This window comes from Pelodiscus sinensis, chromosome 17 (genome assembly GCF_052426305.1).
Source record: "Pelodiscus sinensis isolate ZL-2025 chromosome 17, ASM5242630v1, whole genome shotgun sequence".
Classification (NCBI taxonomy): Eukaryota; Metazoa; Chordata; order Testudines; family Trionychidae; genus Pelodiscus; species Pelodiscus sinensis.
The window spans coordinates 9,533,452-9,560,512 of record NC_143068.1 but is presented as its reverse complement, the minus strand read 5'-3'; the positions used below and the strand labels follow the sequence as shown (position 1 = coordinate 9,560,512).

Genomic DNA, 27,061 nt, shown 5'->3' with positions numbered 1-27,061 from the left:
GCCTGATGGTGAAGGTTCACCAGCCTGTGTGTCACGAGAGCTGGGGCCAGTTCCCAGCTCTGCTCAGTCTCCTTGTGTGATCTTTGGCAAGTCACTAAATTTGTCTCTGCCTCACTTTCCTGGCTGCAAATGGGTATAACAGCCCTGCCTTATTGTGACTGCACCCCGACACAGTGGTGCAGTGAGCAGGGTAGATGTACACAGCTGGTTGCGCTGGATGCTAGCAGTGATTTTAAGTATGGGTTTTAGAAGGCAGACAAAGTGGTTACTGGTTTTTTATTTTCTGCTTGCTCATTTCTGGCAACTGGAGGCAGGAAAATCAGCCAAGTGAGTGAGAGTGAGGTTCAAAAGACACTGGAGCTGTACAGAACCCAAGCAGCAGACAGAGAGGCAGAATGTAAGAGACAAATGGATTAAAAGAGGCTTGAGATAGACGCTCACGCTGCCCATGAGTGAGGGCACGGTCACATCTGCCTCACAGGGATGTCGTGTGGATAAATGAATTCACACTTCGGAGGGGCTCACAATTACCATAAGGGGGGGGGGGCATGGCGACAGAGATGGTACAATGAGCTTTCAAGTGACCATTGAGGGAACGGTGGGCTGGCATATGTCACACTGGCGTGTGACGCAGTCATTGCTTTGGGGACAGCAAAGAGCTCGTTGACTTGGTTGGACATTTATCGATGGTTGGATTTGATTTGACCACACTCACATACGGGCAGCAGGTTGACTGAGGCCTCCCCCGACTGACAATGGCTGACTCTTTTTCCACTCCTAGGTGTGTACTTCCCAGCTTTGGCCAGCCTCTATTCTCAGAAGGTCCGGGAGAGCGAGCGAGCTTTCACATGCAGCACAGTCGGGACTGGCTCTCAATTTGGGTAAGTCCCGGTAGGCCGATGTTTCCTTAGCTTTAAGCAGTAAATGCCAGAGTCTCAGAGGGATGCTGTAGGAGAGAAAGTGCCATTTAACTGCTGGAGGTTAAAACACCAGCCCACAAAGTACACCTGGAACTTCGGGTCCTGGAGGGCATCCATTCCCGTTGAAGAAAGCTCAGACGGTTGCTACAAAATATACACACTCATTACAGAAGTTGTTGAGTCCTTGACAATGTTTTGTTCTTCCAAGTGTGTTGAGGATTTGTAGGATTTTTGTCTTTTGAACAGCGAGCTTCAAGGAGTTGCCATTTGGTTTTCTATAGGCGGTGGCAGCAGGAAGAGCAAGATGGACTATCTAGGATCATGAGTTCTGTTTTTGACCCTTTCACTAACTTGCTGCATGACCCAAGGCAGGTCACTGAACCTCCCTGAGCCTCAGTTTCTCTCTGTTAATTGAGGATTAATAATACTTTCCCTCCTTTGTAAAGCTCTTGAAGAATCTCCAATAGAAAGGGCTCTAGCACGCTTCAAAGCAGCAGTAGTATGTAATGCACCATATGTTCTGTCTTATGACTGCCTTATGCGGCTGGATGTACTCCTGGGTATAAATGGTGATCTTGCTAGGAAAACGAAGGGTATGTCTATGCTGCAATTAAACACTCATGGCTGGCCCCGGTCAGCTGACCCGGGCTCATAGAGCTTGGACTGCAGGGCTATAAAATGACAATGCAGACATCCAGGCTTGGGCTGGAGCAGGGGTCTCAAACTCACGGCCCACAGGCCACCTATGGCCCAGACAGTTTCACAATCTAGACTAGGAAGCTCTGAGGCCCAAGGTGTGTGTGTGTCCCTACACTGTCACGGTGTGTTCAGGGGACCCCCTGGTAATCCCCAAGGCCGGGTCCCTCAGAGGAGGTGGCTTTCTAGAATCATAGAACATTAGAACTAGAAGGGACCTTGAGAGGTCAGCCTCACGGCTGGACTAAGCATCATCTAGATTACTCCTGATAGATGCCCGTCTAACCTGCTCTTAAATATCTCCAGAGATGGAGATTCCACAACCTCCCTGGGCAATTTATTCCAGTATTTAACCACCGCAACAGTCAGCAAGTTTTTTCCTAATGTCCAACCTAAACCTCCCTTGCTGCAGTTTAAGCCCATTGCTTCTTGTTCTGTCCTCAGAGGCCAGGAAGAACAAGTTTTCTCCCTCCTCCTTGTGACACCCTTTTAGACACCGGAAAACTGCTCTCTATTTGGGGGAAGGGGTGCAATAGGGGGAAGAGAGCAGGATGGGGGCAGGAAGGGGTGGGGCTTGAGGGATGGGGATGGACATACCCAGGAGAGCTATGTCTTTGATGGACCCTGGGCAAGGTTGGGGAGGGGGCCTGGCACTGCACTCCCAGAAGGAGCAGGGCCTCAGGCAGAAGGGGTGGGATGGGGGCAGCCAGCTCTCAGCACTGCCTGGGCTGCTGTATCCCCCACCTCAAGGCTCCGGGCACCACTGCTGCCACAGTAGCCATGGCTGGGAACGCTGGGCCCTTTTGAATCACCAGGCCCCAGGGCAATTGCTCCCATTCTCCCTTCTCCGCATGCCTGACCATCACCCCCACAGGGACTCCCAGGTCGAATTGTGAAACAGCTCGGGCTGTAGGTGGCTTGCATGCCTCCAGTCTGAGACCCTGGGGCTGGAGCTCGAGCTCTAGGACTCTATGAGGGATGGGGAGAGTCCCAGTGCTGGGCTCTAGCCTGAGCCTAAATGTCTGCCCTGCAGCCCTACGGCCCCAGAGTATGGCCACAAGCTGACAGCTGCTTCACTGCTGTGCAGACACACCTAAGAGACTAAGAGCTCTTTCCATGCTGAATGTCCCATCTCCAGGCAGACAATCCACGTGTATCCGAGTGCTCTGTGGCACCCTGCCCTTGACAGGGATTTCAGATTTCAGGTCTGTGGCCGGTGTACGCTGACCGTGTTCCAACGACATCAGCTGAGGATTTAGCCCTAAGTGTCCAATGATAAGAGACCAAGCAGGTTCTTCTCCTGTGCAGTGCAATAAAAGAGTCGATTGTATCATGGGATGGGCTATAATAGCCAGGTAGCCTCTCTGCTTAGCATTATTGATTAGCCAGTGCAACAGCTTGTTAAGATGAACAGCTCCTGAGGGCTGGATAAACAACCCCCAGTAAACCAGTGTTGACTCAGTAGCACTTTCAGCATTGAGGAATGGATTGTGAGTTTGCCCAAAGCTCGCTCTTATCAGGCTCATGATCTCTCTGGCTTTTCCCTCCAGGACGCTGGTGATTGGTGGGGCAGGGTCCCTTCTTCTGGACTGGTATGGCTGGGAGAGTGTCTTCTATTTCTCTGGTTTGCTCACTTTGCTCTGGGTTTACTGCATGTGCAAATATATCCTGAATGAGAAAGGTAAGCCCCCTTCTTGGTCCCTTCCTACCGGCACCAGCTGATCACTCGGCTGTGCTGTGGAATGACAGAAAAGTGATGTATTGCAATTATCAGAGGGGTAGCCGTGTTAGTCTGAATCTGCAAAAGCAACGAGGAGTCCTGTGGCACCTTATAGACTAACTGAAGTGTAGGAGCATAAGCTTTCGTGGGCAAAGACCCACTCATGCATCTGACGAAGTGGGTCTTTGCCCACGAAAGCTTATGCTCCTACACTTCAGTTAGTCTATAAGGTGCCACAGGACTCCTCGTTGGTATTGCAATTGTTAACCCTGGGGCAAATGCCAGATGGCACCACCTCCTCCTCCTCCTCTGGCTGGACTCTGAGTGGCACGTAGGTAGCCTCTGAGCAAGCCCCACATGTGATCTCTGTGACCGAAAGCCTCTCTTCCTGGTTTGTGAATTTCTCAGACACTTAGGCAGAAACTTAAATGTGTTGGGAACCTTTGCAGCAAAAATGTCGGTGGTGAGTGAGGTTAGGCACCTACAGTGGTTGGCATAGACTGCCGAATGGCAGAGGAGCCAGAATTGGGACTTAGGTCCTTAAGCCTGAGACTTAGGTGCCAAAGTCAGGGATTTAGGCACCTAAGTACCTTCCTGGAATGCAGCCAAACTGCTGCTAATGGTTTTTAGGCATTACAGAAAAGGAGAGTTTTAAGGAGGACCTTGAAGAGGAATAATTGGGTGGCTTTCTGTATATTTATGGGGAAGCTCCACAGAGTGGGGAGGGTACCAGCATCTGAACTGAGGCCCTGCCCTCTCTCTGCCTCTTCCTCCAAGGCTCTGTCCTTGGTCCACCTCTCCCAGGCCTTGCCTTCACTCTGCCTCTTCGCCCAAGGCTCGGCCTCCACTTGCTCCTCTCTGCCCCCTCCCTTCCTGTTGTTTGCCCTTAAATCCAGTAAAAAGTAGGAGGCCATGGCTGTCCCACTTTTAAAAGTGATGGGGGCCCCTGTGGGGAGCATCTCCCAAGTGTAAGGGGCAGCATGGGAGAAACACAAAGACGCTAGTTCGAAGATGTATCAGCTGAGCAATGGAGGCAGGCAGGAGTTGACAGTGAATGAGAGAGGATTGGTAAAGGTGGGGGGACAGGACTGTCCCTAGGGGGATGTGGGGCCTGAGGCGCCCTGCCTCTGGTCCATCCCACCCTGCCCCTTCCTGCCCCTGCCCAGCCCCCTTGCCAAAGCTCAGCAGCCTGCTCTGCTGCCCTCTCCCAGCCTCTAGTCTTCTGCTTCACCATGGCGACAGGAAGCGGAACACCCGAGAGCGGGCCAGGGTAGAGTGTAATAGCTGCTGGGTTGCTCCAGTTCCCACCACCACAGTGTGTGAGGGGCCCGACCCTCACTCCAGCCTAACGCCATGACCCCTAGGAACCTTCCAGGTCACCTTAGGACCCATCCATCGGATGACTGAGGTGGCCACTATGGGGTCCCCCAAAGTGAAAGGCCTGGGGGTGACTGCCCTGAGCTATCCCGGTGCGGGATAGGCCGTTAAGGGAAGACAAGTAGCCTATGTCTGATGCAATAGAGAAGGGGAACCAGAGGAGGGATGTGAAGGGAAGGGCAATGGGGACCAAGTGATGGGCAAGGAAAATGACCTTTGCAGCAACATTCTGAGTGGATGCGAGCAGGATAAGGTGGCATTTGTCGCTTTTATGGCTTAATGCCTAGATATTCTGGGGTTACCTTTTTGAATGCCCATTATAAGCAATTTTGAAATCGTGGGTTTAAGCCCTAGGATAGAACAGACCCAGTGTACTTGGCTGTGATATTTCTTCCCTGCAGAACTCATCGTTCGGTTAGACTATTTAGCAAAGAGCCTGTCGTTATCCAAACAGACCAAAGTTCCCTGGAAGCAGTTATTTAAAAAGGCCCCTATCTGGTAAGTCAATGTTACGGGCATGTGTGTTGTGCATGGCAGCCCCACTCCTTGCAGAATCTGGGTTTTTTTGTGGTTGTTGTTTCACCTTCCTTTCATTCTGGAGCCTTTATATCTTGCTCCTGGAGTTAACTACCTCCCCAAACTACTCCAGCAGAGGGCAGAATGGTGGGTCTTTCCAAGGTTGCTATTTTAATTTTATAGCTACAGGTTGAACCTCTCTAGTCCAGAGCTCTCTGGTCCGGAAACATCTGTCGTCCTGAATGATTTTAGTTAGCCAGATGTCCACTTTTCATGGGTGTGGCCAAGTTTCCTGCTGTCCCATAAAGTTTGTTTACAGCCACCAGTCCTGGCTCTCAGTATTCTGTACTGTTATTTAGCTCTAATTTACTCCTAAATGTCCTTAAATGACCCAGAAAGCAGTGGAAGTCTTGGTAATGCTGCTAGACAATATTGACCTCCCGTGGTCCGGAAAATTTGTTCGGAACTGGTTAAGTCCCGAGGGTGCCAGACTAGAGAGGTTCAACCTGTATTTATTTCTTAAGGAACTTTTATCAGCTTTACAAATCATTGCCATGTAAACATCAGAGTCAACACAATAATCATTATGCCCCTGAGCTTATCACACCACTGAACTGGACATTATAGCGTGAGTCTCTTTACACCATCCAATCCTCTGTGAATTATATTTGTCAGTGTTTCTGTTTTACAAGCAGTGCTTCTAACAGCCCAGGGCATAAGGCAGAGGTGGGCAATAAGCATCCTGCGAGCCAGATGCAATTTGCCAGGGTTAGACCGTGGTGTGCTGCTAGATGTGTTATTTACCTCAGGTAGGGCCCAGGGCCGGTCTACGGGGTGGCCTAGCCGGGCAGCCGCCCAGGGCACCACCTATGGGGGATGCCTGGCTCCCAGCGGGCTGCAGTGGCCACCTGAGGCGGGGGCCGTGTTAACCGCTGCAGTCCCGGCCAGCAGTGCCCTTCCCCCCGCGGCCATAGGGCCCTGCACAGCTAGGCACAGCCGGCCCCGTGCTGCGCGCCATCAGCAGTGGCCGGGCCGACTAGGCAGCGCATGCTCCGTGCGTCCGCCCACGCGCCCCCGGGGCGGGCCTGCGCATGAGTTGTGCGCTCGGAGGTGGGGCTGTGCGCCCTGGGGGCGGAACTGCGCACCTGGGGCCCAGGGCGCCAAAATGGCTCGGGCCGGCCCTGGTAGAGCCTCTCGCAGCTCCCATTGGCCGCAGATTGCCGTTCCCGGCCAGTGGGAGCTGTGGGAAGTGGCACAGACCAGGACAACACTTCCCTCAGCTCTCATTGGTCGGGAACAGCAAGCCATGGACTACAAAAGCTGCAAGTAGCTGTACCTATGGATGCACAGGTAAATAATGTGTCTAGCAGCCTGCCAGGGGCTGACCTTGGTGAACTGCCTCTGGCCCACAGGCCACTTATTGCTCACTCCTGGCATAAGGCATATTCCGAATTTAGAGAGACAAGGTGGGGAAGGTAATATCTTTTATTGGATCCACTTCTGTTGGCAAGAGTGGCAAACTTTCAAGCTACACAGAACTCTTCTTAAGATCTTTCCAAGACCTGTGGCTCAAAAGCTTGTCACTCTCACCAACAGAAGTTGGTCCCATAAAGGACATCACCTTCCCACCTGGGAATGACGGCTGCAACAACGCTGCATACACTCTGAATTTGTGACTCAGGGGATGCTGAGAGCTGTAATCTTTGCTCTCCTGAGGGGGAGAGAGCACCAAAAAATGTCCTTTCAGGTGTCACTCTGATTTAATGAACTCTCTCAGGAGATGTTACGTCTTCCTAGTTTAGGGTTCTGGATTTAACACTGTCCAGACCAGAGCAGGGGAGTGGTTTTGTGTAGCTCAATGCATCGGCCGTCTGACCATTTAAGGAAAGATTATGACAGGATCTGAGGGAAAGCAGACATGACTTTTCAGAGAGTAAGGAGATAAGTGGGGAAATGGGCAATACCCCAGTGCTCGTGTGCAGAGGATGCACGGGTAAGAACAAAGCTCTAGTGATAATTGATAATGGGTGTAACATGAGGCTAGTAATTCTCCCAGCACACTTGCATTTCAGTGTCCTGTCAGACATGGTTCTGTTTATCCTCTCCTCCACCCCCAACGTACTATTGTTTAAATGCCAACACCAGCCCTGCTACCATGTTAGATTAAATCAGTTGCTTATTATATGTTTAGTAGCCCAATGTCTGTGATTCTGTAATGCTGAAATGCTGGCTGTTCCCTCTGGGCGGCGCTGTTGCCTGCAATGCTGGCTGTTCCCTCTGGGCAGCCCGTGCTACATGGGGAGTGCGGGGCCCAAACGGCTGCTTGCGCTGCTTGCTCCCCCACGGCGGCCCGGCTGAGCGGCGCAGAAGTCAGCCGAGCACCAGGGTGGGAGGGGAAGGAGGGTGGGCGGTGACGTACATGGCCAGGGGGCAGGGCCTGGCCATGTACGTCACCACCCCGCCCCCCCCCCTCGGCTGACTTCTGTGCTGCTCAGCCAGGCCGCCGTGTGGGAGCAAGTGGCACAAGCAGCCGTTTGGGCTCCACGGTCCCCCAAGTGAGAGGCAGGAGGGGGAGGAGAAGAGAAAGAGAGAGGCAGGAGGCAGAGGAGAGCTGAGAGAGAGAGAGGGGGAGGCAGTAGAGGAGAGAGAGAGAGAGAGACCGGAGGCTCAGGAGAGAAGACCGACGTGGAGGAGAGACCTGAAAATCCCATCTTATGATGGGCTAATTGGCTAGTTATGAATATTTGGGCGTGAATGGACATGCATGGCCGACTGTGACGCCGAGTCGGGGTTCCCCCAAATCCTGCAGCCCTGTAGCAGCAAGAACAGACTCCGCCAGCCAGAGAATAGAGAGGTTTTATTGCTCCTCCAGGATACAGCACAGAATAGACGTGATATTGCTACAGAAGTCTGGGCCAGGATGCCTCAGATCTCTTGGGTTAGGGGGGTTCATCCCCCCTTAGACCTCCAGCCCTCAGTTTAGGCTCACTTCCTCCTGTTTCCCAACCAGCAACTGAACCTTTCTCCCCTCTCTCTTTGTCTCTCTCCCTGGGAATCCCCTGTTATCTCCTCAGGCTGAGCCCAGGTGTCTGGGTTAATACACATTTGGGTGAGACAGTGGGAATCACACATGACAACGCAGGGGGACCCTGGGTTACAGAGCAGACAGCCCCCCACTACGCCACACTGACCGACACTTAGCAGGACCTAAATCTAGGGGTGGGAAACCTAAAGCCTGGGGGCTGGATGTGGCTTGCATGGATCCGGTCCCTGAGGTTCAGGGCTCTCCCCGCAGCATTGAGGAGCCCACATTAGTGCTCCAGCCCCCTCCCCCCCCGCTGCCTCCCCACGGGGCTGAACACACACAATCTACTAGGCTGCTCCCGCCTCCCCCAGGCTCTGGTGTGTGAAGGGAATGTGGGGAGTGTCTTTCTCCTCAGTCGGGGCCATGAGGGTTTGGTTTTGGTTTTTTGCTTCTCACTTGTGTGCGACTCCCGACCCAAAAAAGGTTCCCCACCCCAACCTAAGCTAAATCCCTAGGAAGGACACGAGTCCTGCAGTAAGGAAGGAGCTAATGGGGCTCTTAGAACTGAAGAGCGTGATGTTATCCGCACCGATTGTATCAGGACATCAGCTTTGTTCAAGGCCCCGTTCAGCACGGCCTGTGGTGAAAGCATTGTGGGAATAAGCGGGTGTGTTGCTCTATCTTCTTGCTTTGGCCGTCAGCTGGGGTGGAGTTATCTGCAGTGAATCGCAGGAAGCTGCTTCGAGGCTATAGATCTGTGGTTTTCAAACTGTAGTCACGACCCTGTACTGGGCGGTGGAATGTCAGGCACTGGGTCTTGTTGCTGAAGGGGGCTCAGGGGACCAGTGGGGGTGCTAAGGCAGCTACCTCCTTTTTCTGGCACCGCAAACCGCGCTGCACCCCAGAAGTGGTCAGCAACAGGATCAGCTGCTAGGGGGAGAGGGCTCTGCACACTACCTCTGCCCTAAACACTAACTCCGCACTCCCATTAGCTGGGAACCTGCTGCTGGCTGCTTCTGGGGTGCAGCGTGGTCTGCGGTGCCAGGAGAGGCAGGAAGCTGCCTTAGCCCCCTCCCTCCTCCGCTGCACCACTGACAGGGAGCTGCTCAAAGTAAGCCCTTCCTGCCCCAACCCTGCCCCCCCTTCCTCAAGCCAGAGCCTCCTCCTCAAAGCTCTCATCCTCAGCTCCACCCTGGAGCCCACACTCTAGTCAAATTAAGTTGGGTCGCGGCATCGACAATTTTCTTCAACTGGGTCATGAGAAAAAAAGTTTGAAAACCACCGAACTAGAGGGTTTATTGATATGCCTGACCCCACTGCCTTGAAATAATGGGCAGCAGAATCCCCTTTTTGTATCCAATGTGATCTGTCATCTTGATTGATTCTTTGCCCTATTGTATATTTATAGGGCGGTCATAGTGGCTCAGCTTTCTACAGGCAGCACATTTTTCACTCTCCTCTCCTGGTTGCCAACTTTCTTTAAGGACACTTTTCCCGAGTCTAAGGTAGGCTGACGCTGCACCGAAGAGGAGACTCTCAAAGCTGAGCACAAACAAAGGGCGGTGTGGTATTCTCTGTGCAGTTACACAGCTCCCGTTTGCATTGGGAATCTTTACATTGACTTCAGCAGTCTCCCGATTAGGCCTGAAGAGAACAGCCCTTTTTGGCATCTGAGCCAGTAACAGTAGGAGGTTGATTTTAGTAACCTTCACGCCCCGTACATTTGATTTTGACTGGTCTCACACTTTGGTCTTGTTCTGATTGGTTCACTCACATTTTGTCACGTCCCACGTTTTGCTACCAGAAGCCTTCCTAGAATGTGTCTGGGAGTAACAATCTCAGTTGCTCCATAATGTCAAACTCTCAAGAAGAAGCTGCTTTTGCATTGTCCAAAGCTTCTTTTGTAGCCCAAAAGATCTGAGGCAGCTCCTCACCACTACCAAAACACAGCTGGGAACTGAGGTCTAGGAGAGCACCCATGATTTTTGGATGAGATCGAAAGACGCTGTCAATATAAGAGAAACATTTTTTTTCTTGGGATCACACATTGCTGAAGGGGGAAGAAGAAAGAGGAATGATTTCTGCCAGATATGAATGTGCTGTAACCTTAGATACATGGGGCTGCCAGTTGCCTTTACCCCGGATTCTTAAGTGAGGGTGTTGGCAAGCAGGGAGTATGTACTTGATATATGCAGGAGTCCAGCTATTTAATACTTTCCACGCGTAAGACCATAAGAACAGTCATGCTGGGTCAGACCAAAGGTCCATCTAGCCCAGTATCCTGTCTTCTGACAGTGGCCAGGTGCCCCAGAGGGAATAAACAGAACAGGTAATCATCATGTGATTCATCCCCTTGTCACCTATTTCCAGCTTCTGACAAACAGAGGCTAAGGGTATCATCCCTGCCCATCCTGGCTAATATCTATTGATGGACCTATCCTCCATGAATTTATCTAGTTCCCTTTTTAAACCCTGTTATAATCTTGGCCTTCACAACATCCTTTGGCAAGGAGTTCCACAAGTTGACTGTGCATTGGGTGAAGAAATACTTCTATTTGTTTTAAACCTGCTACCTATTAATTTCATTTGGTGACCCCTAGTTCTTATGAGAAGGAGTACATAAAACTCCCTTATTTACTTTCTCTACCCTAGCCATGATTTTAAAAACCTCTGTCAGACCCCCCCCCCCTTTTAGGTGTCTCTTTTCCAAGCTGAAAAGTTTCCAGTCTTATTAATTTCTCCTACACGTCCCTTCTAAAACAAAGCTACAACTATAGACACTGAGCCATGCTTTTGAAGCCTGAGGATGGACTCTTGAACCTGCCTATTGGATTCAAGGGATCTGATTGCAGGATCCGGCCATATTGTTTAATCTGCAAATGCACCAACGGGCACAATATTGTTAGTTGTTACAATGGTAGTTTTCATTACAGGTTGCACCTCTCTAAACCGGAACTCTCTGGTTTCGCAACATCCATGGTCCGGCATGGCCACAGATGTTCCCGTATCAGAGAGTCCAGGTGTGTTGCTTGGGGTGAGGGTCAAGGTTCCCTCTAAGCTGTGCGGTAGCAGGGCCCCGCAGCTGTGGAATGAGCCCTGGCCGTTGGAGGCTCAGGACTCATGGGGCAGAGCTGTCTGGCTAGGGGAGGGGCACTTCTCCCTTAGCAACCGCAGCAGCTCCCTGTTGAGAAGTGCCCCTCCCGCAGCCAGGCACCTCCATGCACGGGTGCAAGTCCTGAGTCCCTGGCTGGGCAGGGCTCATTCAGCAGCTGCAAGGCTGTGCTGCCGCACAGCTTGGAAGGAACCTTGTGGGGGGCAGGGGCTGGGAGCCCAGTACAATGTATGTGTGTGTCTGGGGGGGAACCAGGAGCCTGGCACGGAGTGTGTGTGTGTGTGTGTGTGTGGGTGCACGCGTGTGGGCGCCAGGTGGGAAGCCAGGAACCTGGCGTGATGCAAGTGGGGGTGAAAGACCTGGCACATGCAACCCAATTGGGCTGCAAAGGGACAAGAGCTAGGAAACCCAGTGCATGGCCCAGCTGGGCTGGGAGGGGATCAAAGGGAGGAGGCGGGAACAGGAAGCTGCTCTCTGCCCCGCACAAACAAATCTCCTGCTTTTTCTGAAACTTTGTTAAAATTCTTCCCGGCTGAGAGCTTGTATTTTTACAATCCATTCTGCTGCAGAAATACTAAGATTGTATTCTCTATGGTGGCTCTGTCATGGATTTCTGGAATTTCCCAGGCCTACTTACATGTATTGCATTGACAAAGGGTTGTATGACATATTTGATATTTATATTAAAATCATGTATTAAACCCACAAACATATTGCCACAACAAGATTCGCAGCACCTCTTCTAATAGGCTTTTGAAGGAGTGATTTGGTAATTTAGCCATCTGTTATGCATTTCATTCCTGTGCCCTTATGTAAAATGCTCTACATAATGTTCCTGCATCTGGCTATCACTTCATACATATCAGTAAAATGTGGGTTTATTCTATGTGAATTTAAAGGGCTGACGATAACCCTTAATGTGGTAAAATTATGTCACCTACTGGTCAAACATACATGCTGCAGATGAGGTGTTTTCTCTCTGAATCCAATTAAACAAGAGAATCCTGCACCTCAGGCCCATGCCAGGAGGTAAACTAGGATTTGAAAAGGGACCTGTAAAATAACAAGGTGGCATTGTTGTTTCTCCTTATGTTCTTATGTATATTTTGGGCCATAGGCTTAGAGCTACTGCGCAAGAAATGCTCCAGCTGGCAGCGGTGGGAGCAGCAAGAACCGAGCTTCTGAAATCCAGACTCACATTTTCAAGCTTCCCAAGCAATTTAGGAGCCTAAGTTCCATTTTTAAAAGTGACTAAGGGCTGGATTTTCCACTTTATCAGTCTTGAAAGCCCAACCTTGGCGTCAGAAAATCCAGCGATGGTCCCTCAGCTTCATCGCTAAGCTAGCTAACATAATAGTGTGCGGAGTCAGAATCTGGTTTGCAGTTTTGCTGGTGATCCAAGAGGCAGGACAGAAAACACACTTTGCATCCTGGCTCTGTGCTTCAAAATCTTGTTTGTAGGGTTGCCAACTTCCCTGACTGGACGGACTGTACACCATTGGCACCAATAGCAGCTGGTCGGGAAAGTTCACCAGTAAAGTCTGCCACTTTTAATCCTTCCTTACTGAGGTTGAGAGAGATTTGTGCCTCTCTATCATGGGTGTAAAGCCAATCAGACCTTAGGGTTGTTAATAGTTCATTTATTCATATACCACCGAATGTGCACATACATAATAGACCTGAGGACTGATCCGTAGCTGCAGCAGAATTGTATAGAGCATCAGGCAGAGTGTTGTGAGCAAAAAGTGTAAACCCGAATAATTCCCCTTTCTTTCGCCCGTCCTCTTCAATTATCAAATCCTTTAGCTGCAATCAAGCCCTGCTACACGAGCAGGATGCAAAAGTTGCTTCTCTTCACTTTTCCTGTGAGGATTTTTCTCCCTTTCAGGGCTGGGTGTTTAATGTCGTGCCATGGCTGGTTGCAATCCCAGCAAGTTTGTTTAGCGGATTCCTGTCTGATCACCTGATCAATCAAGGTAAGAGACTCTTCAGTGGTTCACCAGCTCTGTCTTTTCATAAGGCAAGGAAAGGCCTAGATGAGAGGGGTTGGTTTGTTGATAGAAAGGGAGCCACATTTATTCTCTGGGGGAGCTGAGCTTCTGGCCTGGAAGCTGGATAAACACTGTCCTCTACATGGGTATGTCTACACTACCCCGCTAATTCGAACTAGCGGGGGTAATGTAGTCATCCGCAGTTGCAAATGAAGCCCGGGATTTGAATTTCCCGGGCTTCATTTGCATGAAGCCGGCCGGCGCCATTTTTAAATGCCGGCTAGTTCGAACCCCGTGCCGCGCAGCTACACGCGGCATGGAGTAGCTAGTTTGGATTAGGCTTCCTAATCTGAACTAGCTACTCCGTGTCGCGTGTAGCCGTGCGGCACGGGGTTCGAACTAGCCGGCATTTAAAAATGGCACCGGCCGGCTTCGTGCAAATGAAGCCCGGGAAATTCAAATCCCGGGCTTCATTTGCAACTGCGAATGACTACATTACCCCCGCTAGCTCGAACTAGCGGAGTAGTGTAGACATACCCCACTTTTGTAATGCCTTTGTCTTGCATGGGAATTGAAAGCACCTATCTGAGAACAGAATCTGCCCCTGAGAGTGTGAAGTTTACCTACTCACTCTCCTGGTAAGACCCCAAAGCTATCCGTGTTGAACTCTTGGGCTGCGTCTAGACTGGCAAGTTTTTCCGCAAAAGCAAGCGCTTTTGCGGAAAAACTTGCCAGCTATCTACACTGACCGCTTGAATTTGCGCAAGAACACTGACAATCTCATGTAAGATTGTCAGTGTTCTTCCGCAAATACTATGCTGCTCCTGTTCGGGAAAAAGCCCTCTTGCGCAAATGTATTTGCGCCAGAGGGCCAGTATAGACAGCTAAAAACTGTTTTGCACAAAAAAGCCCCGATGGTGAAAATGGTGATCGGGGCATTCTTGTGCAAAACTGTGTCTAGATTGGCACGGACGCTTTTCCACAGAAAGTGCTTTTGCGCAAAAGCATCCGTGCCAATCTAGATGCTCTTTTCCGCAAATGCTTTTAACGGAAAAACTTTTCCGTTAAAAGCATTTGCGGAAAATCATGCCAGTCTAGATGTAGCCTTGGAGACTGAAAAAACTGTCACAGCTTTATTGAGAGGGATCTAGTTTAAATATCTCCAATTATCTGTCTTTTCCCTTTCAGGGTATAAAACTATTACTGTTCGTAAGTTCATGCAGGTAAGAAAACGAAAGCCTATGAATGAAACATCAGTTATCTGTTAGTGTCTACTTTGCATGTCAAGCTACGTCTCCACTTGCCATGCTAGAGATCAGTCTTCTGGTGTTCGATTTACCAGGTCTAGTAAGGACCCACTGAATCAAATGCTGAGGTTGCCCCTTGTTGGCACCAGTACTTCTGCTCCTCGCAAGGAGTAAGGGAAGTGTTTGGTCCCGTCGATCTCTCCCTGTGGAGACAGCGCCAAGCCCAGCTTAAGGTATGTCGATTCCAGCTACATTAGTGACATAGCTGGTGTTACGTACCTTAAGCCAATCTTCTGGGTCTAGTAAAGACCTAGCCAAAGTATAACAGTGGAAATCAGAGTACATCTCTTTGGGAAACTGAACTTGAGGTGTTGGTTACCAAAAAAAAAAAAAAAAAAAAAAAAGCTTTTCTAGACAACAGATAGTATGGTATCCAGCATGGATGGGGGGAAATACAGAGAGAAGCCATGACTTTTTCATTGGGCTTTGACAAACCATTGCATTTTACCAGTTTGCCCCGAGTGGTGATTTTGTGAGTGATATGGAGGGTTTTTGTCAGACACGCGGAGTGAGCATGTTCTCTCTCACTGAATGTCTTACTTAGCGTCAGGGAAACAGCAAAAGAACAAACAAGAATGTAATTCCTACAGCCCACCCCTTCTGTAGAACGGTGGTTCCCAAACTTTTTATTAAGGTGCCCCCAGCAACTGCATTTGGTCTCTTCTGGGAGGCCACCGTTTGGTAGAGAAACGATTGTGTTTTGAATCCTGTGAGTGTACAACAGCAATTTTGAGCTCTCTCTCCTCCGCATTCCCCTTCTCAACCCTTCACCAGCCTAGCAGCGCCCTCTGCTGAGCTCCCTCCCCCCAGCCCCTTGCTCTCACTCTCCCAGCTCTACCTCCTGCTGCACCCAGTCAGCCCTTCTCGCCCTACAACGAGGCCATAGTCAGTACCAGGTGGCTGACTGGCCACAGGCGGCAGCTTCCTCCACATTGCCGCTGCCTGGATCATGCTCACCAGGCCGCTGCCTGCTTCCTTGGCCAAGCAGAAAAGAGCAGCCAGGGAGGCGGGGGGAAATGGCATGGGGGGCAGTGGCTGGGAACCCATGTAGACCCTTCCCATTACCAGGACCCATGGTTTGGGAAATGCTGCTCTCTCACATGCTCCATCACCTCTGCCTCGCAAAAGGGCACTTGCCTGTGCAGATGGGCCGATGCACAAAAGCAGTACACAGGAGAGCAAGTCCTAAGGGCCGCCCAGCTCTGAGCAGAACCATAGCAAGCCCTTCACCTTTCAAAATGGGACAGCTGCTTTTTTTTACTGCAACTTGCTGCGACTCTTCTAAGGTCTGCAATTTTCTTTTTCCTTCAGGTCATCGGCTCAGGCGTCTCAAGCATTTTTGCCTTGTGCATGGGTCACACATCCAGTTTTTGCAAAGCTATAGTATTTGCATCGGTCTCAATTGGACTTCAGACCTTTAACCATAGGTAATCATCATCATCATCATAGGAGTAACACCTAACTCTGTTTCCCTGTGGCTCTGGACTGAGGGGGGCATGGCTGCCACCGCATGGCACCAGGTCCCCTGGTGATCCCCAAAGCTGTGTTCTCGGGGATCGGGTGCCATGGAGGGTGTGATGGCGGGAAAGGACGGCTTGGGGGCTGGGATTGGGAGTCCCAGGCCAGATTGTGCCATTGTTCCTGCTGGGGATGACCCATGGTCCAGGAGTTTGAGATCCCAGGACTAAATGATCTAATGATTCCTTCTGGCTTTAAAAGCTCTTAATTAGGTGTTGGTCTCTGCAGAATACTTCATAGCCCAGTGGGTCTGATCTGGGGTACAGAAACACCACATCCTAGTCTAGCAGGAGGAAGTGTCGTGGTCTTGCCATGTGAAGCTGGCACGTTCTAGCAGTCTAGCACACTAAAAAGACTTCAGATTTCATCCTGGCCCCATCTAGCACTGTATAAATGCAACTGCAGCCATCCAAGCAGCACTGCCTCTATTGTACTTTCTGACTCTCTGCTGCTTTGGTGCTGAAGTCTTTCTGTTCAGTTATTTGGTTCAATTTCAGTTCTATTTTGGTTCTCAGTTTCCTCCGTCTTCTCTTCAGGGGGTTGGTTAGAATTGGTTCCCTTCATGAGCAAAGGCGTGCTTGTCTCATGCACACTCTGGAAAACCATCAAATCTTGCTTAATAATACAATACTTTACTTTCTTCTCTCTTTGCAAACAGTGGCATTTCAGTCAACGTCCAGGATCTGGCCCCGTCGTGTGCCGGCTTGTTGTTTGGTAAGGGAGGGGGGAAGGTTTTGAACAATTTGTATTTGCACAGAAAATACCTCGGTGTGGGGGATGAGTCCTAGAGAACACTGTGTAAATGCCAGGCGCTGAGGGCAGAACGTGGCTCAATCCAGGCAGCCTCTGGATTTTATTAGGTTTGCCCATGTGAAACTGAAGGCAGAGTTTGTTCTTAGCCACGGCCAGGGGCAGATATAGGGCAGGGCGAACGGGGCGGCCGCCCCGGGCCCTGCGCTTAAAAAAGCCCCGCGCATGCGCCGTGGCAAAGGGGGCCCCGCGGAGTTATGCTGCCCGGGGCCCCGCAAAACAGTCATCTGCCCCTGGCCATGGCCCAGCTCTGCAGAAAGCTTGTAGTGTAAGTGCCACAGCAGCAGTCACGGCCCTGTGCTGCAGGTTGGAGAGAAATTGATTGTGCCCAAATTCACTCTGGGTGCTTAGGAAGCTGACGGGCTTTCTGGGTTCACAGGGACACAGGGCGTGTGCAAGGAGTCATCTCTCCGACCCAGCAGCCAGACTCACTGGCAGTCTCTGCATCCCCCTGGGAGAGTCAGACATCCTGGAGGGGATGGGGAGGAGATGGGCAGCTGAGCAGTGCACCGTAGGGAATGTAGGTGCTGTGCTACTTGGAAGGGGCAGCAATGGGTAAGGTCTCTGTGAGCTCTGGGGGGGATTCCACTTCCCAGAGCTCTCTCTCATGCTACTTGCTAAGGAGCTACTCTGCACCGACACCCACACAGTGGGGCTGGGCCTAACCAGCATGAGCCAACCCAAAGGGAGTAAAAAGTCTTGGGAGTAGCACTGTGCACAGCCAGAGCTAGATTGTCAACCCCCAGCCTCTTCCTTTGCTTATTCAAGTGCTTTCACCTGCACCTGCATGTCTTTTAACTAGCCTAATGCTTGTGCACACACAGGAGTCAGGCTAGCGAACGGGCGCATGCCAGTGTTAGAATTTCTAGCTGGTGTTTGCCGGTGGCAGTTTTGCCTGCCCCCAAAGTGGAGGCAGAATAGAAGCCCAGATAGAAACCATGCACCTAAGTCACTCATTGTTGCAAAATGTGTGTTCCCAGATTCCTAGCAAGTATCTCGTGGTTAGAAGCATTGTGCATAGGTTGATGTGATGCAGTGGTTTCCTTCTGTTCTTTGCAGGTGTTGCAAATACAGGCGGCGCTCTATTAGGTAAGGGATTTTCCTGGGATTGTCCTGCATTTGGGGACTCCTCTGGGTGGGCTGACATTGCTGGGCGAGGACCTGGCTTGGTTCTATCTGATTCATTTCTGTTCTCTCTCTGTACACAGGTGTCGTTTGTGTGTACTTAGCCGGGCATCTGATTGAAACCACTGGTTCTTGGGCTTCTGTTTTCAACCTTGTGGCAACAGTTAATGTCCTGGGACTCTGCACATTCCTGGTCTTTGGAGAAGCCCAAAGGGTGGACACAGACTCTGCCTACATAGATCTATAGTCGCTGCAAAGATGAGTTCAGCAAATCTCACCTGTCGAAGAGGTTAGGATGGTAATTCCTAGAGATCACTCTTGTGCAAATGGTTCTTTGCAGAAGAAAATATTATTATTAGGTAGAATTTAAGCAGCAAAACAAAAACATCGATTGAGAGACTATTACAGGCCTGAACTAAACCCAGAAGAGGGAGGAAATCCAGAGTTAGAACTTTGCTCAGGGGATGCTGATGGGTTATGGAGCCTTTCAGCTCTAGGTCACTAGTTTACATTTGAATTTCCTAGTGATTGAACAAGGCAGCTGAAATCGTTGGTGCCTGTAGGCAAGTTCCTAGTGCAGAAGTGCCCACATGGCAGGAAACACCTGCATGGTGCCTTAGCTGGGCATCTCAGCAGAGAGGCCCAGGGTCAAATGGCTCACTGAGAGTGAACTCCTTCATCTGGAGAGATCGTCCCTCCAAGAGCGAGATGAGACACCTGAGCAGTGCGGGAACCATGCTGAAGTTGTCCGTGCTCTACAGTTGTCTGTTCTGTGGATGAGAAGAGAACGCCCATCTCCGGGGCTGTCGATCAGCTTCTTTCATCAACACTACATGAACTTAATACCAAGGACTGTCTTTAACGTGTTATTGTGTGCTTCAGTGTTGTTGTATAGACAACAGGTGCCATCAGGGTGTACAAAGGAATGGATTCAGAGCTGTGAATGCATATGAGGGGTGGCTCACAGGACTATGGATCCATATCAAGTGCTTTCTGCTTCACTAGATCTGTTCCCAGTATGCACTGAAAGGAGGGCAGGAGACTTTCCAAAGAGCCTGTGAACTGCATGCAATGTATTTACAAGAGGTGTAGAGCTTGATTCTGAGTTCTGGATTCTTACTGCTGCATGCTCACCAAAGGAGCAGCTGTGCCTCTACAGTACATGCTTTTGAGCCTGTGTGTGTTAAGTGATTCATCATTTTTTACGTTAAATCCCAGAAAGGCATGGTCCACTTTATGCTCTAAAGAGGTGATTTTGCAGCTGTCTCCAGTGGACCTCTCTCTAGACTCAACGAGTGTTCCAGGAACAGAAGGCTTTTACGGCCTGCAATTTTATTCTGTTAGGGTTTATTTTAAATACCAATGTTCATGTCAAATTATTAAATGTCTTCTCCCTGCCCCCGTTCTTATAACTTATACAAAGTCTCCATTTGGTTCTCTTCATCATTTGTGTTTTAAGACATTGTCCTTGCGGAGCAAATGAGCCGGGGACAAATTTTCAAAGGGGTCTCAACCTGGCATCATGGTTTCATGTCTCGTTCTTATGCCCCACACTGTGACAAGAACTGTCACTCGAAAATTGGCCTTGTGGGCCACTCGCAACGCTGCCTCACATGACACCTAGCGACTGTGCTGCTTTGGTACGTGTGCCATTGTCTGTTGAGGAAGACAGTCGTTGGGACAAGTGAGCGCGTCCTAAAGGATTTCAGGGCCAGGCCTTAAATGGGTGTAAATAATTGTTGCTACATAGCAGAGACAGAAATTCACATCTGCTGCCAAACCTTCACTCAACAAATAGTTGTGGGTGTGAAATTTGCAGGCTCAGATTTAATGCCCAGATTCTTTGAAAATTTGTGCCCCCCCCCTTTTTTGGGAGGGGGGGGCAAATTTCACCTCAAGCAAACAAGTCAAACATCTGAGTGCAGAGATTCATAATGAAAATATTGACAGACCTTTTCACTGCAGCGGTGCTAATGGGCTCGACTAATATGTGCTGAACTTTAATGGATACTGAGGTACTAATAGGCCATCATGGTGATCCTGTCCAATGGCTTGACAACAGTTTACAACAACGATGGGCACCCTAGGCTAGTGAGTGGGCTGCACGAGTGTGCCTCCTTCATCTCAGTGGGCTGCAAGAGTGTCATAACCAAGACGGTCTCCCAGAACAGGGTAATTTTGCTCACTGCGCTTATGTGTGTAGAATTCGCAGGGGTGTGCCAATTGAATCATCGCAGGGCTGTGATAGGATGCACAGTCAATACTGTGTAATCGGCATGCACCTCACTTCACATGCCTTGGTATACATGCATGTCACTTCAGCAATATCGGAAGGGGAAAAAACCCGATGTGGATGGAAACCAGCAAAAACTGGTAACTGCACACAGGCAACAGTAAACAAAATGTCTCATGGGCCACACACAGAACCTTGATGGGCTGCATGTGGCCCTTGGGCTGCATGTTACCCACCACTGGTTTACATCATGAGAATGGCTGGGGACCAGAGAGAGGAACCAAACTCTCCTCCTTATGTGGTTTTTCTCCCTTAATGGTCAGCGGTGGACTTGTGGATATAGCTCAGTGCCCCACATCCTGACCAGATGACACTGCAGGGAAGTGTTTTAAAAATATCAGTAAAATGAAAACAAAGATGTGATTAACAGGGCTTGCAGGAGAACACGCCAGTCTAAATCTTCGGGTTCACATTTCCCTCCATCAGCCAAACTCTGTATTGGTGAAACTGATGCAGGAAACCACAGAGTGTCCCAAATGTTGGACCTGTCTGTCGTTATAGATCTGGTCATGCAGAGCCCTGCAGCATTCAGCAGGAATCCAGACCATGCTGCTGTTCAGCGTTTTAACAAGGACGTTTTTGTTTTAAGTCAATCAGGAATTCCATTGGTCAGTATCCAGAGTGGAAACCATATTTAATTAAAACGTGGTGTCAGGCAATTTTCCTGTTTTCCACCCGTGTGCGGAATAAGTTTTGTTATGTGCGCCAAGGCCTGTGCAGATGTGCACTACCAACATAAACACAGCCTGCCGGCTGTGGGCAGCTGTGGGTGCTCTGCTAATCAGCTGAGTGGCACCTGAATATCTTCTGGGTGGCTGCCCAAGTGCACAGCTCACTGGGAACACTGGCAGAGATTCTCTACTTTAGAGTTTGGGAGTGGTGGAGCTGGGAAGATGAAAGAAGGTTTATAAAAAAACTGGAGGAGCCCACATACAAATCTGCACACACATGAAACTCGAGCAAACACCTGCGTTTTCTACACTCATGTCAATGTAAAAGTGGCTTATTTCAGTTTAGGTTAACCCTGCTTCTAACCAATGTCAATTAAATTAAACAAGTCTAGCTTAAATGGAAACACCCAGCCTTTTGCATTTCTTTAACTCAGTCCGTTTAAAAATCACATTTATACCTATGCAAACCTACACGTCGATAATCCCTTCTGATCTGGAGGAAATTCTTAAGTCAAGACTTTCAAAAAAGAAAGCATAATGGCTTTGTCTTCACTGTCAGCAGAGTGACTAGAGAGAAAGTGTGAACAATTGGGATGGGGTGGGTATAATGGGCACCTATTTAAGAAAAAGCCCCAAATATTGGGACTGTCTCTATAAAATCAGGACATCTGACCACTCTAGCCATTGGCTCAAGGTGTAACTTGAGTTGTATGTCCAATCTAACACCAGTCTACACACAAAAATCTCTAGCTCAAGGTAAGCGGTGCTTTTAAGCTTGAGCAGCTGGTCTGTCAAGAGTAGTGGGTTGAAGTTTGAGTGCTGCTGGACTTGAGTTGTTAATGCAGGGGAAGGCAGCAACCCAGCTCACAACTCAGCTGCTAACCCAATCTCATTGACTGTATATTTTAGAAATGTGTGTCTGTCCATCGATTCTAAACGATAAGGACTAGGACCACCACATTTGGCATGCAGCTTCCTTTTATAATAACTTAAAGCCAGGTAAGGGTTTGGTTGTGCCAGAACAATGAAATGTGCCTGGAATTTGATGGTTTCACAAAAAATTTAAAGGGAGAAGTTTGGCAGGAGGGACAGTTATATTGCAGAATGATCACAGGGGGGAAGCAAGGGGCCAGAGATGCAGACTGGCACAGCTATCACCCCATTGGACCAGAAGGGGGCAAGAATAGAGAAAGGGACAGCTATCTACTATATATTTCAGAAAGTTTTTCTGTCTGTCCCCTCAGCTGGGGGACATGCACCCCACCCCCAGCTGTGCCTGCTGCAGCTGCAATGGCCATGGACACAAACCAAAAATCCTATCACATACTATGATCTAGGGTAAAAACTGAATTATTCCATTATCTACACAAAAACAATAATTCTCAATATCCATGTGCATACTTAAAATGAAAGACTCTCGCGTCTTTCAGTTTTGCTTAAAATAGACATCAGCCTTTTCAGGGAAAAGAAAAAACTTCTATTACAGAAAAGTGAATCCCTGCATCCTTTAAATATTTTAATGAGATTTTTTTAACTTTTCAAATGTTAAGACATTTGCATATGCAAATCAGTTAATTTCATGCACAAATGGCCAGTTGTGCAGGCTCGCGTGGTAACTGCACATATAGAGTAGGCTTACACATTTCTGTGCATGCAGTTCTATATCTGAGCTTTTGCAAATCAGGCCTTAATAACCAGGAGGGGGCAACCATTGGCTCCTTAGCAAAGCAAAAACTTAACACTGTACTTCTAGGGGAATTCTGCTCCAAAAAAATTAAAATTCGGATAAAAAAATAAAAATTGTACAGCCAATATTTTAAAATTCTGCATATTTTATTTGGCAAAATAACTCAGTATAATCACATTGGTTTCAATTATTTTGGTAGTTTATTTAAACTACAAACACAATGATGGAGAATGGGAGTGGGGAGCAATGGAAGAAATCCCCAACCTGCCTCTGGCTAATAGTAATGTAGGTAAGTTTAACCCTTTATTTCTAGTTATTAGTCAACAAATATGTGCAACCATAGTTTCAGTGCAACATCATGAGCAACTGAAGAGCAAGTGAGGGCTGGGGACTGAAACTCTTTGTTTATTCTGGCTACTGACCATCTCCAGAAAGGTCAGCAGCAAATAGTTCATGGAGCACCTTTTGCTAGTCCAAAAAAATACAGACCATTTCTAATTACTAAAGCACTATAAGCATTTATAAGGCCACACTTTCCTTTACATCACTAGCAATGTAAAGGAACCTTAAAACTTTTACAGCTGTTGTATGCTCTTGGGGGAATTTACAAAGAGAATGGGAACAATTCACTAAGCAGGCAGGCTGCTGCACTTTGCTATACCTGAGGGAACAGAACCTGCCCCATTCCTATCTCCTCAGAAATACCCCCAAAGCCCCACCCCTCAAAGCTGAATGTGCTGCAATAACCAGTGAGAGACAGAATGTCTCTCTCCCTCATGTATGACTGCCCAGCTCCTGCCCCCACCATCTCTGAGGTGAATTGTATCCTCCTGGCTGCTCTGGGCACCTAAACCAACCTGTCCGTGCTGATGGGAAGGGACAGGTGAATGCTCTTGCATGTTTCCTTTGCATCCCCATCAAAAGTCTTTGCTTTTCGGTTGTAATGCAAAGAAATCTCGGGGGGGGGGGGGGGGGAGCATGAAATCTGTACATGCACAGTGATGCAGACTTCCCCCACAAGTACTGAAATAGACTCAAGCTATTTACAATATAATTAAATTATTAACAAAGTAACAGTCTCTCCCTTGTATGTTAATCATTGTCCTGTAGGAATGCCTTACAAGATGTGTCTTCCTTGAAGAAAGGTTTACAGTTAGCCCACACAGATTGATAGTGTCCCTTTAATTTGTTGTTCAATTATCCAAATAATTTATTATTGATATTTTATAATCTAAACTTCTCTTTGTTAATTAGTTACAACTGTCCATCTTTTAACTGAATATCTAGGACTCTTGGGACAGTGTATTAATCCTTCATTATTCATATTTTAAGTTATACCAGTAACTGGGTACTAATTACATTTATCTTTACATGTAAAATTACTGCATTAACCACTGAGCAAGTAAGAAACTAGAGTTGTCATGGAGTATTTTGCCCATTGTAGACCGATCCCTTTCAGCTGGGAACGTGCTATGACGTACACTCTCTTGTCCTACCTAATAGGTTCATGAAGATTCCAACAGAGGGAGCTGTTAGATTTGGGATGTATCAATTCGTGGCAAGCTTTCTGTTGACATGGTTCTGAAAATCTGGCACCACTGGTACAGTTGGGAGTTAAGTTGTTTCCTCAGTGCTGACTGTCCAGGACACCAGTAGGAACCCTTCTTGTTGAAGTTTCTCACCTCTGTTATTCATATAAACAGAGACAATCATTCCTTAGGCTCATGTATTATTTCTTTTTTCATGTGCATGTTCAGCAGCTATACAGTGATATAACAAAGAAGCTTAAGATGTACATTTAATGGAAGTGGAAATAGCCTTAAAACATATTTGAAAACTGGTTAAAAAACCCACTACTATATATTTTAAAGCAGTGTTTTCAGGCTACTTTGAGAAAGCTACTAATGGGCCACTCTGCTTTATCTAAATTTGTTTATCCAAATATGGGTCACCATTATATTTCAAAAGGGTTGCCAAGTGTCTCCCCAGGTGCCCCCTTTCCGTCTCCTGTTTTTGAATTGCCTTGGGTCACCAGGTCTTCCTGAATTGTCTAAATGGGTCCCTATCTGGAAAAGATTGGGAACTGCTGATCTAAAGGTTCTGCAGCCACAGAGCCTCACAGCTCCCATTGGATCCAGTTTCCTGTTTCCAGCCAAAGGGAGCTGCGGGAAGCGATGTGGTCCAGAATTCTGCTTCCTGCAGCTCCCCTGGACTGGAAATGGTGAACCAGAGCCAATGGGAGCTGCAAGGCGGTGGAGGCTTTAGATAAGCAGTCTGTCAGCACCTTTCTCAAACACTGTTTTAGAGAGTTTGTCTGTTTGATCAAGAACTCCTCCTAAATGACAGGAGTTAGGACAACCAAATTCGGATACATCTTCCTCTGATGATAACTTAAAGCAAAGTAAGGATTTGGTTGTGCCAAGAAAAGGGGATGTGCATGGAATTGCGTTCCATAAAACCAAGCAGAAAAGAGACAGAATCACCAAAGCAAGTCCTGTCCTCAAAATTGATATAACTGAGCAAATGTTGAATGAGACTGGACCAAGATGAACCAGAAAAATAGGACGAACCTGGAATAGGATTGCTTCTCAAGAAAAGAGATAAAATGGAGAAATTTGGAGTAATGCTCTATTTTGGCACAGCTAAAATAAAGTTAGAAGACAATGTTATTGGAAACCTAACTGACTATAGCCCCTTTTTGTTAAAACATGGTGAATGATAAAAGTTTATAGGGACAAAGAATTTCCATTAAAAAAAAGTCTGAAGAAATTCAATGGAAAATTTTGGACAATCCTTTTGTTAAAGAAATCCAAAATAAAAATTAACTTCATAAAAATAACACAGTATTTTTGAAAAATACAGGCATTTTAATAAAGCATGTCTATTTTCCTTTTATTTTCCAACCCCCCTCCTTATAATTGACTTATTCACCCAAGCAACACTGCGTAAATCTGCTAGTTAATAAATAATTGAGGATCACAGAATCCATCAGCTACTCTTTTTTTCTTTCTATTTCCTGCAGTGTCTATAGTAGCTGTAGTGCAGCATGAAACTGTGTGTCTTCAGGCAATGTAGTGAAGTGGCTTGCAAAGTCTGAATTCCTTTGCAACATCACCATGCTTGGGACCCCAACTAGAGTCTTTTGTTATGCCCACAACGATGTGAAATCTCATCAGTTAAGCAAGGTATTTTGAGCAATAAAAGCTCTAAATGTCCTTAGATCTGCCTAAGAGACTGTCTCTTTCCTGGTGAAATACTGCCACCATATTAAGCCTCATCGATAGAGAGAGGGCTTTGCAACTATTTTCCATAACTAGGTAAGTTTGTCAACATTCCAGGCCAGTTCTTTGCTCTTGCCGTGTGGATAAGGGTGGTGGGTTGGGCCGAATAATGGACTGGGACTCTGCAATGAATCCTCTCATGCACACAATCACTAAATAGATTTATGTTGTTGCTGTGTGTCGGACTAGATCTGTGGGGAACTGACAGGTCTCTCCGGGTACATCCACACTGCAACACTATTTCAAAATAACTAGTGCTATTCCGAAATAACTACCTCCGCATCTACACGGAAGGCAGTTATTTCGAAATAGTGTCAAAATACGGTCAAGCTGGAGGACTTCTCACTCTGACTCCTGTAACCCTCATTGTATGAGGTATAAGGGAAGTCGGAGGAAGAATGCTCCATTTCGAAATAAGGGCTGTGTAGACGCTCCCTATTTCGAAATAAGCTATTTCAAAAGAAGCTACACAATTGATGTAGCTCAATTTGTGTAGCTTATTTCGAGTTAAGCTCTGCAGTGTAGACGCACTCTTTATTTGGAAATTGTCTGGGGCAGGTTCAGTGCATGGAAGAGGCCCACAGAACATTGGACGGATGCTTTTTTATTACAGTTTATATACATCTAAATAAATAATGAGCAATCCTGTGACACCTTAGAGACTAACAAAAATATATATGTAATATCATGAGCTCAAGCTTTGGACTGCTTGTTGTTTTTGAAGTTACAGACTAAGATGGCTACCCGTCTGAGACTAAATACATGAATGCACTTAAACATATAGTAAGCAAAACAGAAAGGAAAATGCCTGTCCTGGCAGGAGCTGGCGGAGGACTAGAAGCGTGCGTCTACACAGCAGGGCTTAACTTGAAATAAACTACGCAAATTGAGCAATGTCAATTGTGTAGCTTATTTTGAAATTGGGAGTATCTACACAGCACTTATTTCGAAATAGAGCACTCTTCCTCCAACTTGCCTTACTCCACGTACAATGAGGGTTACAGGAGTTGGA

The 27,061-nt window shown here is 48.0% G+C and overlaps 1 protein-coding gene across 1 annotated transcript in view; it reads left to right on the top strand.

The window, feature by feature from the left end:
* Positions 1-21,824, top strand: part of SLC17A9 (solute carrier family 17 member 9) — a 43,577-nt gene extending 21,753 nt beyond the window's left edge. The window contains exons 4-13 of the mRNA XM_006126190.5: positions 782-881; positions 3,167-3,297; positions 5,115-5,211; positions 9,663-9,759; positions 13,255-13,342; positions 14,546-14,580; positions 15,976-16,091; positions 16,841-16,896; positions 18,052-18,081; positions 18,201-21,824. Coding sequence (XP_006126252.1) covers positions 782-881; positions 3,167-3,297; positions 5,115-5,211; positions 9,663-9,759; positions 13,255-13,342; positions 14,546-14,580; positions 15,976-16,091; positions 16,841-16,896; positions 18,052-18,081; positions 18,201-18,364 — 914 coding nt within the window. The 3' untranslated portion in view covers positions 18,365-21,824. The remainder of the gene's footprint in view (positions 1-781; positions 882-3,166; positions 3,298-5,114; positions 5,212-9,662; positions 9,760-13,254; positions 13,343-14,545; positions 14,581-15,975; positions 16,092-16,840; positions 16,897-18,051; positions 18,082-18,200) is intronic.
* Positions 21,825-27,061: the final 5,237 nt, after the last annotated feature.